The sequence below is a fragment of the Tachysurus fulvidraco genome, chromosome 1 (assembly GCF_022655615.1).
Source record: "Tachysurus fulvidraco isolate hzauxx_2018 chromosome 1, HZAU_PFXX_2.0, whole genome shotgun sequence".
In the NCBI taxonomy this organism is placed as follows: Eukaryota; Metazoa; Chordata; class Actinopteri; order Siluriformes; family Bagridae; genus Tachysurus; species Tachysurus fulvidraco.
In genome coordinates, this window is record NC_062518.1 from 11844693 (window position 1) to 11864884 (window position 20192).

A 20192-nucleotide genomic window follows, 5' to 3' on the forward strand; every position below is an offset into this window, starting at 1 on the left:
TCTTTTCTTTTTTTTGCTGCTCACTTTAAAACTTGTTTTTGATTGGAGCATGTGAGGAAAAATGGGGAGGAGAGTGGCTTGGACTAACTGGAGATGAAAAGTGCACAGATCCACACAATGCCTCTTTGACAAGGACACTTGATACCTATGGACTGAAAGAGTGGACTTAAAAAAAACAGAAAGAAAACTTAAACCCCGCTGAGGACAGGACAATACGTTAAAGTTTATGTCTAATCATGTCCACGTACTGGTATTAAAACTGTCCTATCATTTATTGAGTAAATTTAATAAATTGCATTCAGTTGTAAGCCAGTGTGTTTGGGTCATTGTATGCTGCATGATGAAGTTCCTAATGCCCTACTTATAGAGTCTCATCACTTGAAAACCACTCACTGCTGCTGAAGATTGTCTCACATGGACAACCTAGAGATTATGATGGTACCACTGAGAAACCATAAAAATGGCTTAGGACTAAAATCTCTAATAAATACCCAAGGTGTCTGAGGGGAGAGAGATGGATGAGGAGCATCAATCAGAAATGTGATCACCTAGTGGTTAAGGTGTTGGGCTACCAATCAGAAGGTTGTGAGTTCGATCCCAGGTCCACCGAGCTGCCACTGTTGGGCCCCTGAGCAAGGCCCTTAGAGATAATGTAAGTCTCTCTCGATAAGGGTGTCTGCCAAATGCTGTAAATGAAAGAGCAAGAAAGTGTGGTGCGCTGTTACAATTAATAAATGAATACAAAGGAATTAAATCTTAACATTTTTGTTTTGTATTCTTTATATTCTTATAGCTGCAATGAGACAATAAAACTGAATAAAATAAAACACTGTTCTGGGGACGATTCAGATTACGTAGCTTTAGTCGAATTCTGAAATAATTTAATTGGCTGATTCATTTTCCGTAACAGGAAATTTCCATGACAGGTTTTTATCAATTCTCCTGTTCCAATACTTTAACGTTTCTATAGTAACGACTCATTCACATGGAATTTAATTTAACTTATCATATGGAAGGAGTCTCCAGTGATAGATTTAGTATATCAATCGCCAAAAACAGCTTTGCTCTCAAGTCTCTATCAGTGACTAAGTTCAACAAGAAATTTCCTGGTTACATTAACTATATAGTAAACAGTAATAAAAGAGAAATTATTTATCATCCCACTCAACACAGATAAAGATGGCTTTCCATTTTGAGTCTGGTTCCTCTCAGGGTTTCTTCCTCCTATTATCTCAGGGAGTTTTTACTCACTATCACCTCTGACTTGCTCACTTGGGAATATATTTTAAATGTATGGCCTGAATTTTATTTATTTCTGTAAAGCTGCATTGTGACAATATGCATTGTTAAAAATTCTATACAAATAAAATTGAATGGAATGAATCTTATAATGCATTTAAGTTTACTTCTAAAGTATGCAGTTCAACAGAAATAGTCCACTGCCTAAACCACTGAGCTCTACTTGACCTAACATTGGTGTATCTTGACCACTGGCCTCTTGCATAGCAGATGGGAGACGAGCTCTGCGACTGCGCCGCTAGTTGGTGACAGAGGTTATGTTCTAAGGAACAGACTCTACAAGACTATCTTGCTACTTATTTTAATATAAATTGCATATAAAATGCACTGATATTTACACACTGATATTTACATATGTATCAAAATAATGTGAATGTTTATGTGAAACAGTGCAAACAGGTTTATTTAGAGAAGTAAATGTTAAGTAGTTTATTGAAGCATGAATTTATATCCTTTCTATATGAAAATATAAATATATATAACTAATATATATACCACTTAATGACCTCCTGCTTTAGTGTGCAATAACATCATTAGCATTCACCTGTTTAATTTACTTAAATGAATAAATGTTTTAAACATCCAACCTTTTTAACCCTTCTGCAGACCTGGGGTCTATTTGACTCATCTGGAAAGTTGAATGTGTCATAACTTGGGTTTCCTTCCACATATTTGCCTGAAATTTACCAGGATTGTTCCAAATTATGAACTTTGCAAGAAAAATTAATTCTGTCTATCTTTGTTGAAAAAAAATGTGTGTTTGTAAAATAAATACTTTCCTCCTCAAGTCATCCTGGGTCAATTTGCCACATATAGTGGGGCAGTAGGTCACACCTTTGCCCTTTTCAGCACAATGAACATACAGACACAAAAATGCACACATAAAATGTCCACTAACACACACACCCAAAACACGCACTCACACACCACACACACACAAGCACGCACGCACACACACACACACACACACACACACACACACACACACACACACACACACACACACACACACACACACACACAAATTGGGCATTGCATTTCATTAGGCTTCCAGAAAAAAAAGCTACACATTTGTAAATATTTCACACTTTTGATATGCCTTTGCCTAGCAGAGGGCAGAATATGATCTACCCGAAATGATGCCACACACACACACACACACACACACACACACACACACACACACACACACACACACACACACAGTCAAACACTGTTTAAAGCATTGGGCATTGCATTTCAGTTGGCCTCCAGACCAAACAAAGATGTTTACACATTTGTAAACATTTCACACACACACACACACACACACACACACACACACACACACACACACACACACACACACACACACACACACACACACATCATATTTGTTTCCTCTCTTATTTATGAATTTAGTTGCATCAGTCAGCTTTGGCCTGGAGATATGCCGAGTAATGTTTGACATTTACCAGTCAAGGTCAACTTGACCCCATGCTTCTAATTTGCACAGGAATGCAGACGAGGTCTGCAGAAGGGTTAAATAATATGCTTGAGATTACAGTTTTTTTCAGTCGCTAACAAGCGTTATTCCAAACAGTTGTCACATTTTCAAAACTCTAAACACAATTAGCACAGCATCAGTCTTTTGTGGCCATACCATTCACACATTTCATGTCATTTTCACACAATATGGAATCAGTGAACACATTTCCACAATGCTTACATTTTCTTAACAGACAAGCTATACCTCAGATATACCTACCCTTAGATATAGTATAAAAACCTCTGCTTCTGCAATGATATCAGATCAAAAACAATATATCTCAGCTGATAATAAACAAACAATTGAATAATTCACACACAGCTGATTTATGTTGGGTGAATTGGGCCAACCACCGCTGATTCCAGTCTGGCTTAGACTCAGTGGCAGGGGTTATTTTTTTCTATTACTATAAAATGAGGACTTTGAGGAGTGATGTTTTTGGAAACAGAAACAGAAAAAGACAAACACTGTAATGTCTGGACGTGGAAGAGGAAGAGCAAGGTGCCCAGGGAGAAGACCAGCTCCAGTGAGAGATGCAGGGCCAGGGAGAGGTGCAGTGTATATTCAATTCAATGTCCAGTTCTATAAGCTTTGCACTTTGCAAGTAGGTAACCTACACAGTAATAGGTTACAGTACAGTATGGTATACAGTAATGACATGATATACATAAACTTTGTTTCAGAGAGTTATGGAATTGAAAGCCAACCAGGCCCCTCATGAATTCATTTACATAGATGAGGCAGGATTCAATCGATCCAAAAGGCGTCGACGTGGACGAAATATAATTGGAAAAAGGGCCACAGTTGATGTGCCAGGACAGAGAGGGGCAAACATTACCATGTGTGCAGCAATGGCAAATGCAGGATTACTCCTTCACTGATGTCAGGTTGGATCCTATAATACAGAGCGCCTCCTTGCCTTTCTCAATGATCTCTACCAGTGCCTGGTACCAGAGCAGGATGAGGAGGGTGAAAACATGAGGACCTTTGTAATCACCTGGGAAAATGTTGCTTTCCATCATTCGCAAGCAATAACAGCATGGTTTGAAGTCCACCCAAGACTGGTAAGTCTCTTCCTTCCACCCTATACACCTTTCCTCAACCCCATAGAGGAGTTCTTTTCTGCATGGAGGTGGAAGGTTTATGACCATCAGGCACATGACCAGATGTCCCTCCCTGAAGCCATGGATGCTGGCTGCAGGGACATCACAGTTCAAGATTGCCAAGGGTGGATACCAAGCGGTTTTATCAAGTTGGATGATATCAGATGTGATGTTGACGAAAACATGTGGCCTAACCCTGAAGATCACAGGGATTAGATACATTAATTTTGTGCTATTTTTAGTTCCCCCCTTCTTATCTGGGCTTTTTGCTGTTTTGTTTTTTTTTGTTTTGTTTTTTGTTTTTCAGAATGCTCTTATATATGATATTTTGTTCACTGTAAGCAATACTGTAAAACTTTTTCTGTTCTATTATATTGTGTTTCTACTGTACCTCCTTTAGTAAACAGTAAAGAAAAAAATAACTGATTTGCTTTTTACTGGAATGCATTTGAATGTGAACATTACTGTACATGTGGACATACAGTTCCCAACTAAGAAATTTTGTGTAAAAGGTGGATTGCATATTATCTGAAACATAAAAGTCTATGCAGTTTTTTTTAATGTCAACAATAGCCAGTATTTTGGAACCTGGTGTACTTTGATTGACCGCATATACCTTGTGAAGTGAAAACAAGTGTTATTCTTTCATAGAATAATTTCATTTTGAGTCAGATTTCCAGTGTTTTGGTAAAGTTAGTGTGTGCATATATTATTATTATTATTATTATTATTATTATTATTATTATTATTATTATTATATTTAACAAAATGTGTTTTTGAGAGGAAAATTATCAATTTGGCCAATTGTGTTTTGTAGGTGTAAGTCTGTGTTAAGAGTTTAGAAAAATTATTTTAAGTAGAGGTAAGCGCTTGTTAGCGATTGAAAAAAACTGTAACTGATGTTTTGTTCAAGTATACATTTCAAGTATACATAATTCAGTAAAAAGTATAGATAGAATGAAAAATGTACTTTTAAAATCCTTTACATCCTCAAAGTATTCTATGTACTGTATGTACTTACATATACTTAATTATCACAACTTAAAAGGCTTAAATAAAGTTATACATAATGACATTGCAATATTTCAGTCTGTGAATATTCTCACACTGCAAATTAAACTTAGGAACAAGGTGTTTTAAATTCATGCTCCAAAGTAATTGATTTTCAAGACCAGTTTTTAAATGTCTTCTGTAAGAAGAGTCCTGTAAGATTTCTACAGAATCTGCCTTTGACCTGTTCTGGCAATCTCTGTACTTTTATTGAACATTCCTGCAATGTTTAACAAAAATCATGTCTATAAAATAAGTCCAGTATTGTCCTCTGATCAGAAAGCCTGGTTTATATGACCATAGCTGTGATGGAGATCAGATGGTTTTTCTAAAATGCAGTTATTTGCCAAATTTATTTATAAATTTAAGTGGATACAATGTAATTCTATCTATCTATCTATCTATCTATCTATCTATCTATCTATCTATCTATCTATCTATCTATCTATCTATCTATCTATCTATCTATCTATTCGTTTATTTGTTTATTTATTTACTTATTTGCTTGTTTGTTTGTTATTATTATTATTATTATTATTATTGCTGGTATTAGATGTTATTTTGTTGGTCTTCTAAGATTTTGAGGTCCATTTACATAAGACACAGTCAGTTTTCTTATTTTTAATAGTATAGAAATGTATAGGTATAGAAAAGAATATGTAGAACTTGATTGAAAAGAAAAGAAAAGAAAAGCCATGATCACATAAACACAGGAGTCTGGGATGTCAAAATCTGGGATGCTGTGATATGTTTTGGACAGCTCTCCCATACCAGCATCACATCAGTTCACTCTTTCACAGTGGTGGTAATTCTCCCATGTGAAAAAAATACAGAATGCAATCAAATGCAGTAATTGGCAGCACATGAAACTTTAGGCCAGTGAAAATATATGTGCCAAATCTGGGCACGCTCTGTACTGGACTGACTGTGTGATACCATTTGTTTATGACCTCATCTATGACCTTGTTTATGACCGTGCTATCCTTTGATTTGGCCTAAATTCTACATTCCTTTGACATTCTTTTAATTTCTCCATAAAGTAGTCAAACCATCCCCAAATGCGTTACCCATCACGTCTGTTTCTGCTGACATCTTTTGTTGATCAGTGTTGCTTATAGAGAACACAAAATACTATACATTTCTTCTTTAAAAATAGTTCCTGTTTACAAACTGTCCCAGCATTGCTACATATCTTATGTATTAACTTTTCTTATCATGGCTTTTTCTGATAACAGTTTATTTTCATGTCTGCAACTTTAGACAGAAACTAAATCAGAAGTTTATGGATGGAATTTAGTGTATTGTAGCTTATGCGAATTTAGAAGTAAATAAAGTTTAGAGTAAATAGGAAAATTATAAAATAACCACCAAAATTGTATGATGGTGAAACAAATTGATGGTGAAAACACTATTCAAAAGATATACCATATATTTGTATAATAATAATTATATTTATTAATTTATCTTGTATACCATCTTCGGCTTCGCACTACGGACACTAGGTGGCGATAATGACTTCATTGTCACTCGGGAGTGAGCAAGTATAACCGACGAAGAAGAACTAAGGTAGCGTCCCAAATCGAATAGACCTACAGATAGTCGCTATGTGAGAATACGCTTATGTATATTTGTATAAAGTGACGTAAATAATAGACTACTATCTGGTTTGGGACTCTGTACTATGTTGTCGAGTTAGGCTGAGTCGACTCTGATACATTGTAAGGAGTTAATGGAGTCAATTCCTGCATTCGACTCTACGTGTTTTCAACGCTGCATGTATTGAACATTGATATTTTGGATCGTCGTATCAGAAGCACATTTGAATGTTGACAATGAGCAGATGAATTCAGCTGAATTAACTTGGCACTCTATAAGTGTTCCGTGCAGGAATTTGAGCAGAGTTCCTCTGTGGGCAGAATCGACTCCCCGGAGTCCGAGAATCGACGACTCTAACCCCGTTGTTTCGTGGTGTTTATGCTAGCAGGAAATGTTACGAAATGTGTATATTTAAATCAGACTAAACATGAATACGGCTTTAACGCATTGGAAAGAAGCGGCCACTGTGATTTTAGCTGCTGGATCAAAGTATAAGCGAAGTGTCGAGTCTTTGTGGAGAGAAACACCTGGTTTTACGTCAAATTTACGACAAAAAACAACTTTCGACTATGAAGTCCTGCTGCTCAAAAGGAGCGGAAAAAGCAGCTTTATGCCAAACGCTTATGTGTTTCCAGGTGGTTTAGTGGAACCGTCTGACTTCTCCAGTGAGTGGTTAGAGGTTTTTAAACCTTTTATACACTTGCCGATGTTTGGCTTAGCGGCAGTGAAGCAGCCACAGGAAAGCAGACCGCCGATTTTTGCGACAGACCGTCAGCAGCTCGGGTCTCCCATCCCGGGGGACGTCGCTTTCAGAATCTGTGCAGTGAGAGAGACGTTTGAGGAATCAGGGGTACTTTTAGTGGTGCCTAGTGACGAGGCAAACACGCTCAACACTGATGTTAATGCGGACAATGAGAAATCGGATAAATACTTAAGTCGGTCACGGTTTACGGCACTGCCGGACCGGTTGGACAAAAGTCTGATCTCTAAATGGAGATCTCTGGTCCTCCAGAACTCGGCGAATTTTATTCTCATGTGCAGAGAGCTCGAGTGTTTACCGAACATATGGGCTCTATATGAGTGGGGAAACTGGCTCACTCCTGGTGGCGAGTCTGTCCGTCAGAGGAGGTACGACACGGCCTTTTACATGTGCTGTTTAAAACACGTCCCAGACACGCTGCAGGACCAGAAGGAGATCGAGCTTTATAAGGTGACATTCATAAGGTGATCGTGTGTGTTTCAGTACATTTCACAAAATGCCCTTGTGTCTGCTTCATTCTACATTTACAGCATTTGGCAGATGCCCATTATCTCGTTTTTATCTCATTTTTATACATTTATACATTATCTACATTTACAGCATTTGGCAGATGCCCATTCTCATTTTTATACTTTATCTCGTTTTTATACATTATCTACAATTACAGCATTTGGCAGCTACCCATTTTCATTTTTATACATTTATACATTATATACATTTCCAGCATTTGGCAGACGCCCATTATCTCACTTTTATACATTGTCTCATTTTTATACATTATCTACATTTCCAGCATTTGGCAGATGCCCATTATCTCATTTTTATACATTATCTATTTTATACATTCTCATTTGTGTACATTTATAAATTCTAATTTTATACCTTTATACATTCTCATTTTTATAAATTATCTAATTTTTATACCTTTTATACATTCTCATGTTTATATATTTATTTATCATCTAATTGTGCTACATTTAAGCATTTTCATTTTTATAACTGAGTAATTAAAGGTTAAGGGCCTTGCTACAACAGTGGCAGCTTGGTGGACCTGGGATCGAACTCACAACCTTCCGATTTGTATCCCAACACTCTAATCACTAGGATACCACATTCACACCTACCGCGCTTTTATTGGTGCCAAGTCATCAGTTGGTGATCCTACTACTGGTTGCTGTCATTAATCAACTAGCATTCTAGGTCATCTTTCGTGCTGCTAAAATAAATCATTCTGGATGGAGAGTGTTTGTATATAAAATTTGTCATGTATGAGATGAAGGAGAAACAGTGAGAGATTTTATGCAACGGATCATGTGCGCTTATTGTCTTAACTCCCATTGATGGCCAAATCTGTCCATATTTACATAAAGTGACACCTGGACACCATATTTACATAAAGTTCCACACGTCTCCAGAAATCACCAGCTCTCATTGAAAATCAATGATCTCCAGTTCCTTTATCATTGTAGGTGTGAATAGAGGAATAAACTACCTTCATACCTGTAAAGGACCTGATTTTTATTATTATTATTATTATTATTATTTTCAAATTTATACAAATTAGACCTTTCACAACTTCAGTTCCTACCTGCTTCCTGTACCTATATATTGCTTGGCATTTTCATGTCATTAAAATATTACACTTCACATTAAATAGATTTTAAAGATTAATACATTTAATATGGAAGTAAATCCTAAGGCTGTACTCTCCATGCTCACCTCAGACAATGAATTATTTCACCTCTGTTATGATCTACATTACCTGTAGGTCTCTGTGTGTACAAGTTTGTTTGTTTTTTCTCTACCTTCTCAGATACAAGCCAGTAAATGTTTTGCTCATTTGACTTGACAGAGTACTGTGTTATCCCCCTCTCCTACAGTGGTCTACACCCCCTGAAGTACTTCACAGCTACCAGGAAAGAAAACTTTGGATTGCACCACCACAGTTATATGATATTGGACGAATGTGCAATTTTCCTTTACTAAGTGACCTTCACAACTTTGCCAAACAGAGATCGATAGAAGGCTGTGAGCGCTACCTACCTGTTGTATTGAAGGCTACTGACTGCCACATATCACTCTTACCAGGTTTGCATTTGAAGTTTCATTGAAACAAAGAAAAACAAACATTACATTTATAAATGTATGTAAAGTCAAATGTGTATTAGCTAGATAATTAGATAAATTGTTTTTAAAGTTATTATTAGATGTTTAATTTGGCATAAAATATAAACTAGCCATTTAAAAAAAAATGTAAGCACATAACCTTTATCATACTTTATCAAACTTATTCATCAAGCATTTAGATCCAGTCAGCGTAGTCAGGGTCTGGAGTCATTCAAAGAGATGCTATTTTAACACAAGGCACAATTCACTGCACTATACACCAACCAAAAGTTTTTTAAGAGTTGGGAAAAACAGGCAGAAAAAAAAAATTATTTAACCTTAAAAATGTGATAACATTTGTAATGCACTGAGGTGCTCACAGAGCTGAGGAGGGGTAAAACAGGCAGCGTTAACTCACGGGCTAAAACCAGGGACTACTTTTCAGAAAGTTAAAAGCCCAACAAGTGCTCCCTTGTAAAATGCCAAATGTCAATGTAGGAATTTTGGCATTTCTTAGATCCTGGCTATGCTTCCAAATCTGGCCTCACTTCTGGGACTTAAGTTTCTTCCATCTCCACCTCCATGGCAGTATGTAGGTCAGTGTGTCTAATCTTATCCAGAAAAGGCCAGTGTGGGTGTGTTTTTTATCCCAACCAAGCAGAAGTCGCACCTCATTTTATTTTATCAAACCGGTGGAATGACAAGTGGCGCTTGCCTGCTTGTATTGAAACCCTGCACCCACACCGGCTCTTCGCAGATAAGATTGGACACCCAGATGTAGATTATATTCAAATTTCTAAAGGTCCACCTCCTAAAATATGCAGTTTCATGTAAATACATCATGCTCTGAAATAGAAATACAGATTAATGCGTTGAAGTAAAAGCAGACTGCCAGATTAAACATTTTGCATTTTTGGTCTAGTGAAACTACAAGCTGTATTTGTTCATAATCAGTAGTAACATGTTGGAAAATACAAGAAATGACAACCTACCTATTGAAGGTTTGCTTAGATTAGATTTAATGTAGTGGTTTACAAAGCACCTCCCAGCTCCAGAAATGTTAAATTAGAGAGATTTCAGATTTTTCTATCATGCATAACTAACATTGGTAAAATATCTTCTCGTCTTGTCCATAAATCCGCAGGTGACAGTTTGTATCCAGAGAAAACCGATGGCAAAGTGTCTACAGAGAAGTGTTTGGAAGAGCTGCAGAAGGACAGTTCAAATCTGCATCGCATCGTAATGCATAATCCTTACCAGAGCTCGGTCTATATTAACATCACACCTAAATACAAGCATCTACCTCCTCTTACCATCTGTGAATCCAAGCTCTAACACTGTATTCATGAGTGTCCTAAGGGTACAATTAACCTAATATAGGTGGCTAAAAGCCTTACATATGTAGTTTAATATTGTACAATTTGCCTCAGATTTAAAAGCTACCGAGTTGGGATGTGATGTTGAATTCTGTCATTGAGGAAAATATAGTTAAATAAAGTACACCAAACGTGCACGATATCCATCCGATTTATCCTTTCAAACACACAAATGAGCTCTCAGGGCAAAGGAGGATATGCGCATTTATATATTTAATTTGATGAGAAGTCACTTGTTCTGAGGATATAGTTGAGAACATGCAGTACATACAAAATCTTCACCTTTCCTGACATTGTGGAATAATTCACGTAAGTGGAATAACTTAATTTGTACTTTCTTTTCTATGAAAGAACCATGTGTTAATTACTCAATTGATAAAGTGTACATAAAATCTACCGAAATTGTCCAGTTACATTTTTTTTTTGTAATACAGGAGCTTGTGTTGTCATAGCTCAAGCTATGTGAGCTGAAGCCTCACAAGCAATGGTGGAAATAGAAAAATGTATACGATAAGGAAACATTCATTTTAAACTGTAAAATAGCAAGAAACCAAACACAAGTAAAGTGCAGAGACGAAGAGTGTGAATCTTTTCAGTTTTTAATCAGACAAACAACCCGACCAAAGAAACTACAAAATGACGACTTCTTGTATGCACGTTGCTATACTTCTGTGGAGACAGTAGCATGAAAAGTTTAACGTCCATCACAACTTTAAATAAACCTCAACAGAAAACATTCAGAAATAACACTCCTCTAGACATCTAATGAACTCCTCACTCTACAATTCCAGTGAAAACCATAACTAAAATGACAAAGGAGAGAAAAAAAAAAAAAATCAGCTTTTAATTCAACTGAAGGCTGCTTCATAGAATTACTTACTTTTGTTTAGACTTATGTTTGGTCATGGTGGCAAGTTCTACATGGCTCCACTTATTAGGATTTCAAATTCACATTGTGAAACAGAACTTGGAAGTAGAAAAAGGCAAAAACTGTACAATTTCTTACTATTAAATACAATCACTCTGTACCAATAATGACAAACATCCCACAGGTAAGTTTTTCAGAGTACATTGAAACAAACAGCAGCTTAAAATCTAGATATAAAATGCCAAAAATTGCAACCCAATTTGCCAACAATAGGCCTTTTTTTCTTTGCTAGCAATCTACTGTTGAAATAAAAGCTATTGAAAACAGTGCCAATTTTTCAAACAAGGGCAATTTGGGGAGAAAAAATATAAAACAAAACAAAACAAAAAAAAATCAAACAAAAGATGTTTGTAATTTTGAAGGGGAAGCCTTATTATAAAAAGAGTTTTATTCCTTACATAGAAGACACAGAAAAGGCAGTACTACAGAAGAGGGCTGTGGATAGACTGTGAACTAAAAGAAACTAACATTTGTCAGATTGGGTGGAAACTCCTTTCTGCCAACCATTTACAATGGTGCAAGGACTGGGTTCATTATGAGAAGTCATTACAAAGTCCATATACAAAGTTCACGTTCAAACATGGGTTCAACACGCAGTTATGACTAGATTTAAAATCAGTTATTAAAATGGGACCACATTGGAAGAGTAAGCAGACATGAAAAATACATAAAATGTGACCAACAGCAACATGCAAAACTTTTGGCACCATTTTATTCATTTTATAATTGTGTCTTTTTAACAGAACTAAATCACATTTTGCTGAGGATGTCAGTGCAGTTACAAAAAAAACATGCATACTTATATACTAACTGTGACAAGAAACTCAATTTTGCTCATTTTATGCAATTTTTTTTTTATTTCAGACTAATCCTGATCTTCACACATTAAAAAAAAATGAAAAAACATGTGCCTATGGTATCTTGACACACTAAATGGAAAAAAGGAACAAAAGCAATTCAAGTGTCTATTGTAATGTCACACTGTTAAGGAACTCCCAAAATTATGCCATCAAAAATCATGCCAACTAAACCTAGCACAATATTACAAGGTTATCCTCAGTTTCAGCAAAATGTGACTGCAAAAAACCCTAAAAAGGCGTACAACAAGTGAGAGAAAGAGGAAAACACACCCACACACACACACAGTGATTCTATAAATGGATTGGCTGCTTTTAGAGGAAAACAAATGAGTAAAACTGAGTGCACTAGAAAGACTGCTCTAAAACAATGAAAAATAAAATTTGCTAAACAATAATTTTTAAGTGGGTACTGAAAATGAAAATTAAAAGCCTCTGCATAATCTAGTGGTTATGTTTGCAAGTTCTAGAAAAATAGACTCTGTTCTGAACAATATTCAAGAAACTTTTTACATTTTCGTTAACAGCAGCAGTCTTTCTAGTGCCCCCTATTGGCAGCACAAACAGAAATGAACACCACACAAAACAAACAAAATAAGTAACCACTAAGCGTCAAAAGTTAACAAACAAAACAAAACAAAAGGTCAAGGGTGAAAATTTTTCAAGCGTCAGAGAAGCGAAGAGGACAACGGACTGGACGATGAACTTTTGACGTCACATCGACATGCTAGGGAAACGATGAACAAACGGGCACGAAGATATCTAGAACGAAACAAAAAATAACGAACAACAAAACTAGGTTAAAGCCACAACATAAAAAAGGAGAAGAAACAGAAAATCATGTAAATGATTATCTCTGCATGGAGAAGGTTGGGGGTAGGGGAAGGGGTCACAGGTACACATTACTTACTTTGGATAGAACACTGAATGCAACACAGGGGGATAAGAGGAAGGAAAATAGAAAGGAGAGACAAGCAACATGCCAAAAGGAGTTAAGGGGAAGATTTTACATCCAACACCACCAAGAGACAAGAAACGGTGTCTACCACAGCTAAAACAACGAAACAGGGTTTATTTTAGTAGGTAGCTAGGGTTTTCAATATACTTCTGAAAAAAGGAAATGAAAAAGCAATTGCCATCAGCAACATTCAACTCTAAGCTGACACGGTTTCAGCTCAAGACTTCACATTTTTCAGTGTCAACTTAACAACTCTTTGTGCTTTGATTTTCTAGACCTCTTGAATGTACACGAGTTCAGTTTTGTGCTTAATCATATTGGGTAATGCAATAAACAACGTGAAGGCAGCTTACTAGTTGTGCATATAGGTCCTATAGTGGGCAAGTGCTAGACATAATTAGATACATTTACAGTCTAAAACGGAACGGTAATAACTAACGGTGAACAGCCACAGTACATATACGTATATTCAAGTTGCACAAATTAAGACAATATGTATCCCCAAGCAGCTTGTATAGGACTGTTTGGCACATCAGTGAACTACACAACCATACTGTCAGTGTGCAGCTGCTCTCTGGAAGGTGCCCAAGCCAGCACTTCTACACAATGACCTTTCCTTGTACAACAATGATGATGATCACCCTAACAGGTATAGAGTAGTAATAAATTACGGGCAGAAGTCACATGTAAAATAATCTTTGGATTTAGAAATGGACATTACACTAGGACTCCCATTAGGGCTGAACTAGTTTATACAATTATGGTTTATGTAATTTTTCTTTTTTCCTTCTTCTTTGTCATCATCTTATTTTTGTTTTGTTTGTTTTTTTTTTGTTTAAATACAGAGGCACAGACCATGGATTGAGCATTCACAGGACCAGAATCGAAACATTGAAAAGTTCCAGGGTTCAGATTAAAGCTACTGTAGCTCATGAACATGAATACGGTTAACCTCAGAAACTGCAACCTTTCATGCATGAACTATTAGAATTCTAGTTACTGATTAATAGTCCAAAAAAATACAAATAAATGAATTACAATTAATATTACTTTGTCAATACCAGCTGAGCAGTTATTAATTGAAGAGCAAATCCAAGGCAACTACAGTATATTGTTTATTTATATTACATATCATGCTAAATGAAGTCAATGAATTAAAAGTGAGCATTTTAATGAGCTGAATTTAGAATCATACACCTGGCAGCACATCACAGCTACTCTACACCATGTAGATCTTTGACATGCCATGAAATAAAAGCTGTTACTGTCATCATGTAGGAGATATCTTTACAAAGTATTCACACTGTATATTGGTTCCGAGAGAGAGAGAGTGAGAGAGAGAGGGAGAGAGAGAGGGGGAAAACAAAAGATATGTTTTCAGTAGTACAACAACTTTAACTGAACCCTGGAAGAGCATCAGAGAGACTTCAGCACCCCAAAACAAACTATGCATTAATTCTTGATACAATTTTAAGTGTTGGACAAAAGACAATACACTTAGCTAAAAAGGGCCACACGCCTGTTGCTTTAACAATTTGTGAATGTATTCACAAAACTTTACATCAGGATTCTACAAAATACTGTTGAATTTTCTGAGTGATTATTAAACATTTTAATTCAGAGAAATAATTTACGCAATATTATAAAACTTCTATAAAAATAGAAAAAGGCATAATAGTTAAGTAATATACACAATCTGGTCAATGGTTTCTCTTCCATGTCCATAAAAACACCAAGACCCTGTAGGCCTAAAGTATTAATGAAATGATTAATCTTTCCTTGTTATGATGAATATTTACTAATCAGAATTGATCATGGATACATTTTTAAGTGTACAGAGTAACTTAGACATGCGAAACTGTAAGTAGGAAGGAAGAAAACAATAGGGGTGTTAAATAAATAAATAAATAAATAAATAAATAAAGAGACAAGTAATTACTTGGTTATTTCACAAGAATATGTTGGCGTCGAAGAAAAAAAATGACTGAATATAGCAAGTATTTCTTTTTTTTGTGTGTTAAGCACTATCTAATTTTAGACAGACATCACACTCAGGATGCAATTATTGCTGAACGCATACAACAACCACTTGGACTGAGGTGAATAAAATGTAAATAAATAACCTTCATAAAAAAAAAAAAAAAAAATTAAAATAAAATTTTAATCAAAAAATAAATAAAAATAAAATAAAATCAGGCAACTTGAATGTCGTCTCTCCAAAAGTTCTACATAATACTTTGAAGGTCATTTCCGTGGCACGAAGTGACTTCAGCAGTGGATAGTAATTAATTAAAAATGCCTTGGGCAAAATTAAAGTGGCTTGTGTCCTTGAGGTGACAAATAAGGGAATGACTGTATGTGAAATGCATACAAATAGCTTTAATCTTTCCAACCCATAGTAAATGATAAGAATAGGGACACTCATCCGGTACTAATCAGCTCTTATGTTTCAGGTTCAATTTAAGTTAGACTGACTGATCAAAAATGACACAATCCTGAGAGTAAAAATGACATCCCTACATCTGTCAACTGACCAGCTTGTGCTGAGTAACATTGTTGAATGTGCTAACAAACAACATAGGAGAAAATATTGAAAGTATACCAAATACAAGATATTATGAATTTTGTTTTTTCTTTTCTTTGATTGAAAATAAATACATTTAATTAAAAACCACTAACAAATAAATTTGTCAGCCAAAAACAAACTTTTCACATCAATCTATTTAAGATAAATTAGAAGTATTTCAAATAAATAAATAAATTACTGAAATAAATAGACAAAACAATAAAAAGGCATCTATGGAAACAGAGTCTGATGAAGAGCATTCTGACATTCAAGACGCTCCAAATCATGGTGAAAGAACGATTATCGTTGCATGTATGCAGCAGACCTCCGAATTCTATTTAAAAGGCAGCTTACAAGGAGGCATCAGTTTGACTATCCAAGTATACGATTTGAGTCAATAGTGTAAACACAACAGGTAAATCTGCAGGAACATGATTGGGATGAGATAATGACTGTGGAACTGAGAGCAGTCAGTGATTGACTTTCATTGTGCAACATCCTTTGATAAACGATTTGTACACAGCAAAAGATTAATATGGCACCAAAATGGTAAGAAGGAAAGAAAGATCCAAAACATGTAGCCTAACAATTTGAAAGAAATTCTTAGCCGAACAACCTTAATTTTGCATGTTGCTTTTCCTTTTCTTTTGCGATGTTTTTAAGAAAGAAGATATGTAGGAAAGGTAAACAGAAGTGAAGGAACAGTAGGAGAGGGTTAAGGGTGGGGCAGGCGTTTGAACTTTTCCAGTGTCGCACTCAACTTACCAGAAACACAATTTCAAACCAAGTCCATTTTAGAGTAAAAGCACTCAATATGGCTTGCTGTCATTTTTGGATCGTTTCAGTTGAACCTTCAGTCGTTTCATTCCGATCTGAAAACCGTTCATTGACTGAATGGCCGCTTGGGATGAAACGGGATTGTCATAACTCACAAAACCTGCAAAATAAACAATTATTATTTTTACTTACAGGGAGATAATTGGTGAGCATAAAAAGAATTTCAATATTTCAAAAATCAGATAAAATGCCAACGCTGATCCTGAATTTCTCTCTTGTTTTCTCCCTAATTTAGGTCACCTGGCACCAACTAATCACACAACTACCCTCCAGGCACCAACCTCTGCAGGGTGTTACTGTTGTGCTTATGGTGACAATCGTTTCTTAAAGCTAATCAATGGCACAAAACAATTTGCAATACAAGTCACTGTGCAACAAAGCTTAAAAAATTAATAGCTTACCAAAACATTTGCTGAGGTTAGTCTGTTTATCTATGAAAACCTTGGCAGAGATAACATTGCCAAAAGGCATGAACATCTGAAGCAAGTCCTGGTCACCAAACTCCTGTGGCAGGTGATAAATGAAGAGATTCGCCCCCTCGGGACCTACAGAGGAAATAACTAAAGAAATGAATGAATACAAAATCCCATCTCAGCTCCTGTTGGCATTCTAAAAGACAGACATTTCAGGGGATGCATGGTACAAATAGTTTCATATATTCATTCACAATTAATCAGTAAATAATTCACTGTAAGAGATTCTGTATCAGTACTAAACCAAAGTGGCAATTAGGAGATAACAATTACAACAGTAATAACCATTCAGAAAAGATGTTGAATTGTACATTATGGGATAGCTTTGCTACTCCCAATACTAACCTTCTTTCTGGCTGCCAGCAGCACTGATGCTCTGCTGAGAAAGAAGGCTCTGGTTATAAAGACTTGGTAGGGCAGCGGCTGCATACTGCTGGATCCCCGAGTATGCTGCCTGGGTCAAGGCATCCATAGCACTTCCAGAGCCGTTAGATAGGCCTCCACTGCCCAAACTACCATTCAATGCAGCCATGCCTGGGGAAACACAGAACAGACAATTACCTGTGCTGTTGAGAAAAAGTTTGTAAGTAAATTGGTTTATTAACCAATGTTTCCTTTATATATATAAATAAAATTATGATATACTCCCAACAAGTCTCAAATAATTATAATGCTAGACGGTTACCGCATTGTACTGCTTGGAGCACTAGAATAGCCAAAAACAAGATATGGATGATGTTTGAGGAGTGTTCAGCTTAGTTCCTGACTATTTATTGAGAGGACTATTTATTCTCTTGAGTAGTAAATACATATGCCACAGTAAGTGTGTGTGTTTATATCCTTATATAAATATCATGAATATTTGGGTAGTCTCTTACCTGCTAATGAACTCATGTTGAGACCAGCACCAGCACCCGCAGCCAGAGACTGCAGCGCACCCAGAGAAGCCATGGGATTCACAGATGAATTAGCATTCGAGTTGGGAGAGGAACCTGTTGTGAAGACAAAACAGAAGAGAAAAGGCAGATAGATAAGTCTGAAAGTAATACAAAAATAACCAACTCATTTAATAAAGAGACATCTATTTCTATATATACACATCTATATAGATTTTAAGTTCTAAGGCAATAAGAAGTTTCTTGTGTCATCATGTTAATTGAATGCATGCAACAAACTTATTCTTGGGCTTTATCCTTGGCTTAAATGCCTATCTAGTAAGAGACAGAACACCAGTGACCTATTAATTTCATCAAGTGTATAAAAATCTGTCCACGTTCAAAGTAACTGAGATGATGCAGAGACAAAGCTGTCTTTGTGTACTTATATATAGAGGAAATGATCATATAGATAAAAAGGCATGTGGATATTTTACAAGTAAATGTGAATTAGAAATAAGTCCAAATGAACACAGTAAAAAGAAATACTGCATTTCTCCACATAAAATCAGAGTGCTGTCTCCACTGGAATGCTTTAGGAGGGGAATGAAGAGCAATACGGTTAGTGCAGATATGACAAATACTTGCATGTTACAGTACAGCATGATGGAGCACTGGCATTATACTGTAAGAGAGATTAAAAAAAAGCAGAACCAACCCTTGCAGCCATCCCAGGCAGAGAGAGTCTGTTGTCCGGAGGCCGTACCTGAGCTAGTAAGCGCACTGAGTGGCGAGCTGGACGTGGTCAATGCATTGCTGCCGCTTGGAGTTGCCTGAGTGGCACTCGCTGCTGCCGCCAATGCAGCCAGATTCTGCATGGCATTGAGACCTGCACATAAAAGAATATAGATATTGACTGTTATACTTGGAACTAATGCTAGAATTTAGTAGCTCTGCGACAGAAAATTGAAGTGCATAATATTAAGACCTCTATGTAGGCAATAATGGTATAGTTATTAGGTTCAAAGACAAACAAAACATTGTGATTTGTCATTCAAAAGATGTATTTAGGTGTATTTAAAAAGACTTTGTACAGTTTCACTGAAATGAATATGTGCAAGTTAGAGATTTAAATATAAATACTGTTAAATATTAGTCCTCCAATGTGTCATATTTAGCAAGAAAGCTTACTATGTCCCGTACTAAGCTCCTTCAGGCTCAATTCTGACGACAAAATGTTAGTTCATAAAAACAAAAATGCTAAAATAATCTGATGTTATGGTACAGTTTAATAGCTTTGCTATATCGAGTTCTTTTCTTAATTTAAAATATTTAGTGACCCAATTTTAGTTTAATTTTATTATTGCATCAAAACTTCAAACATGTTTCAAAACACATACATGGACTTTTATTAACATGAATAATTTTGACATAATGCATGTATTTTATGCCAATCTTATACAGAAGCTTGCAATTTACCAGTCAACATCCAATCAAATAATAAAGAGCAGGCAAATAAACAGCATTGTCATGGAAACTGGAAAAGAAATTTTCTTAATTAAACAATATTAATTTTTTGTTTTGTAAAAAAAGTAAATCTCACCTACCCATAACCATGTATAAAAAGGTAGTTATATTAAATGCACCAAATTTATTACACCATATACATCTGATGAAGAAAAAGTTTCATATTCTACAGCACAATGCACAGTGCTGAGCTCACCTGACATGGGGTGGAGATTGTTGAGAGCATTCCCAGAGGATGTGGATTGCTGCAGGAGCTGCAAATAAAGCTAGACATTACACCAAAAACAGAGAACACAGAGAGAGTCAGGACTGCTTCCAGGACTGTGAGAAAAGGAACGAGAGAGAGGAGAGAA

General features: G+C 36.0%; 2 protein-coding genes across 10 annotated transcripts in view; one reads left to right on the plus strand and one right to left on the minus strand.

The window, feature by feature from the left end:
• The first annotated feature begins 6530 nt into the window (after nt 1-6530).
• On the plus strand, nt 6531-11214 carry nudt19 (nudix (nucleoside diphosphate linked moiety X)-type motif 19). The gene is made up of 3 exons (XM_027133063.2): nt 6531-7786; nt 9217-9424; nt 10587-11214. Exons 1-3 carry the CDS (start codon nt 7004-7006, stop codon nt 10775-10777), a joined length of 1182 nt encoding a protein of 393 aa, XP_026988864.1. The 5' UTR covers nt 6531-7003; the 3' UTR covers nt 10778-11214.
• A 185-nt stretch (nt 11215-11399) lies between these two features.
• The window catches only part of celf1 (cugbp, Elav-like family member 1), a 30898-nt gene continuing 22105 nt past the window's right edge, over nt 11400-20192 (minus strand). For 2 of the 9 annotated variants that reach the window (XM_027133055.2, XM_027133054.2), the window contains 7 exons: nt 20036-20105; nt 19031-19201; nt 18316-18429; nt 17783-17971; nt 17366-17524; nt 16893-17064; nt 11400-13365 (listed from right to left, as the gene is read on the minus strand). In XM_027133055.2, coding sequence (XP_026988856.1) covers nt 16937-17064; nt 17366-17524; nt 17783-17971; nt 18316-18429; nt 19031-19201; nt 20036-20105 — 831 coding nt within the window. In that variant the 3' untranslated portion in view covers nt 11400-13365; nt 16893-16936. The remainder of the gene's footprint in view (nt 13366-16892; nt 17065-17365; nt 17525-17782; nt 17972-18315; nt 18430-19030; nt 19202-20035; nt 20106-20192) is intronic. The other 7 variants (XM_027133059.2, XM_027133061.2, XM_027133060.2 and 4 more) reach the window with 7 other exon arrangements.

Excerpts from the sequence above, each read along its gene's own strand:
- nudt19 (XM_027133063.2), top strand. The coding sequence starts at position 7,004 with ATGAATACGGCTTTAACGCATTGGAAAGAAGCGGCCACTGTGATTTTA. Across the intron at positions 7,787-9,216 it reads AGGAGATCGAGCTTTATAAG|TGGTCTACACCCCCTGAAGT; the intron begins GTGACATTCATA and ends CCTCTCCTACAG. Across the intron at positions 9,425-10,586 it reads CCACATATCACTCTTACCAG|GTGACAGTTTGTATCCAGAG; the intron begins GTTTGCATTTGA and ends ATAAATCCGCAG.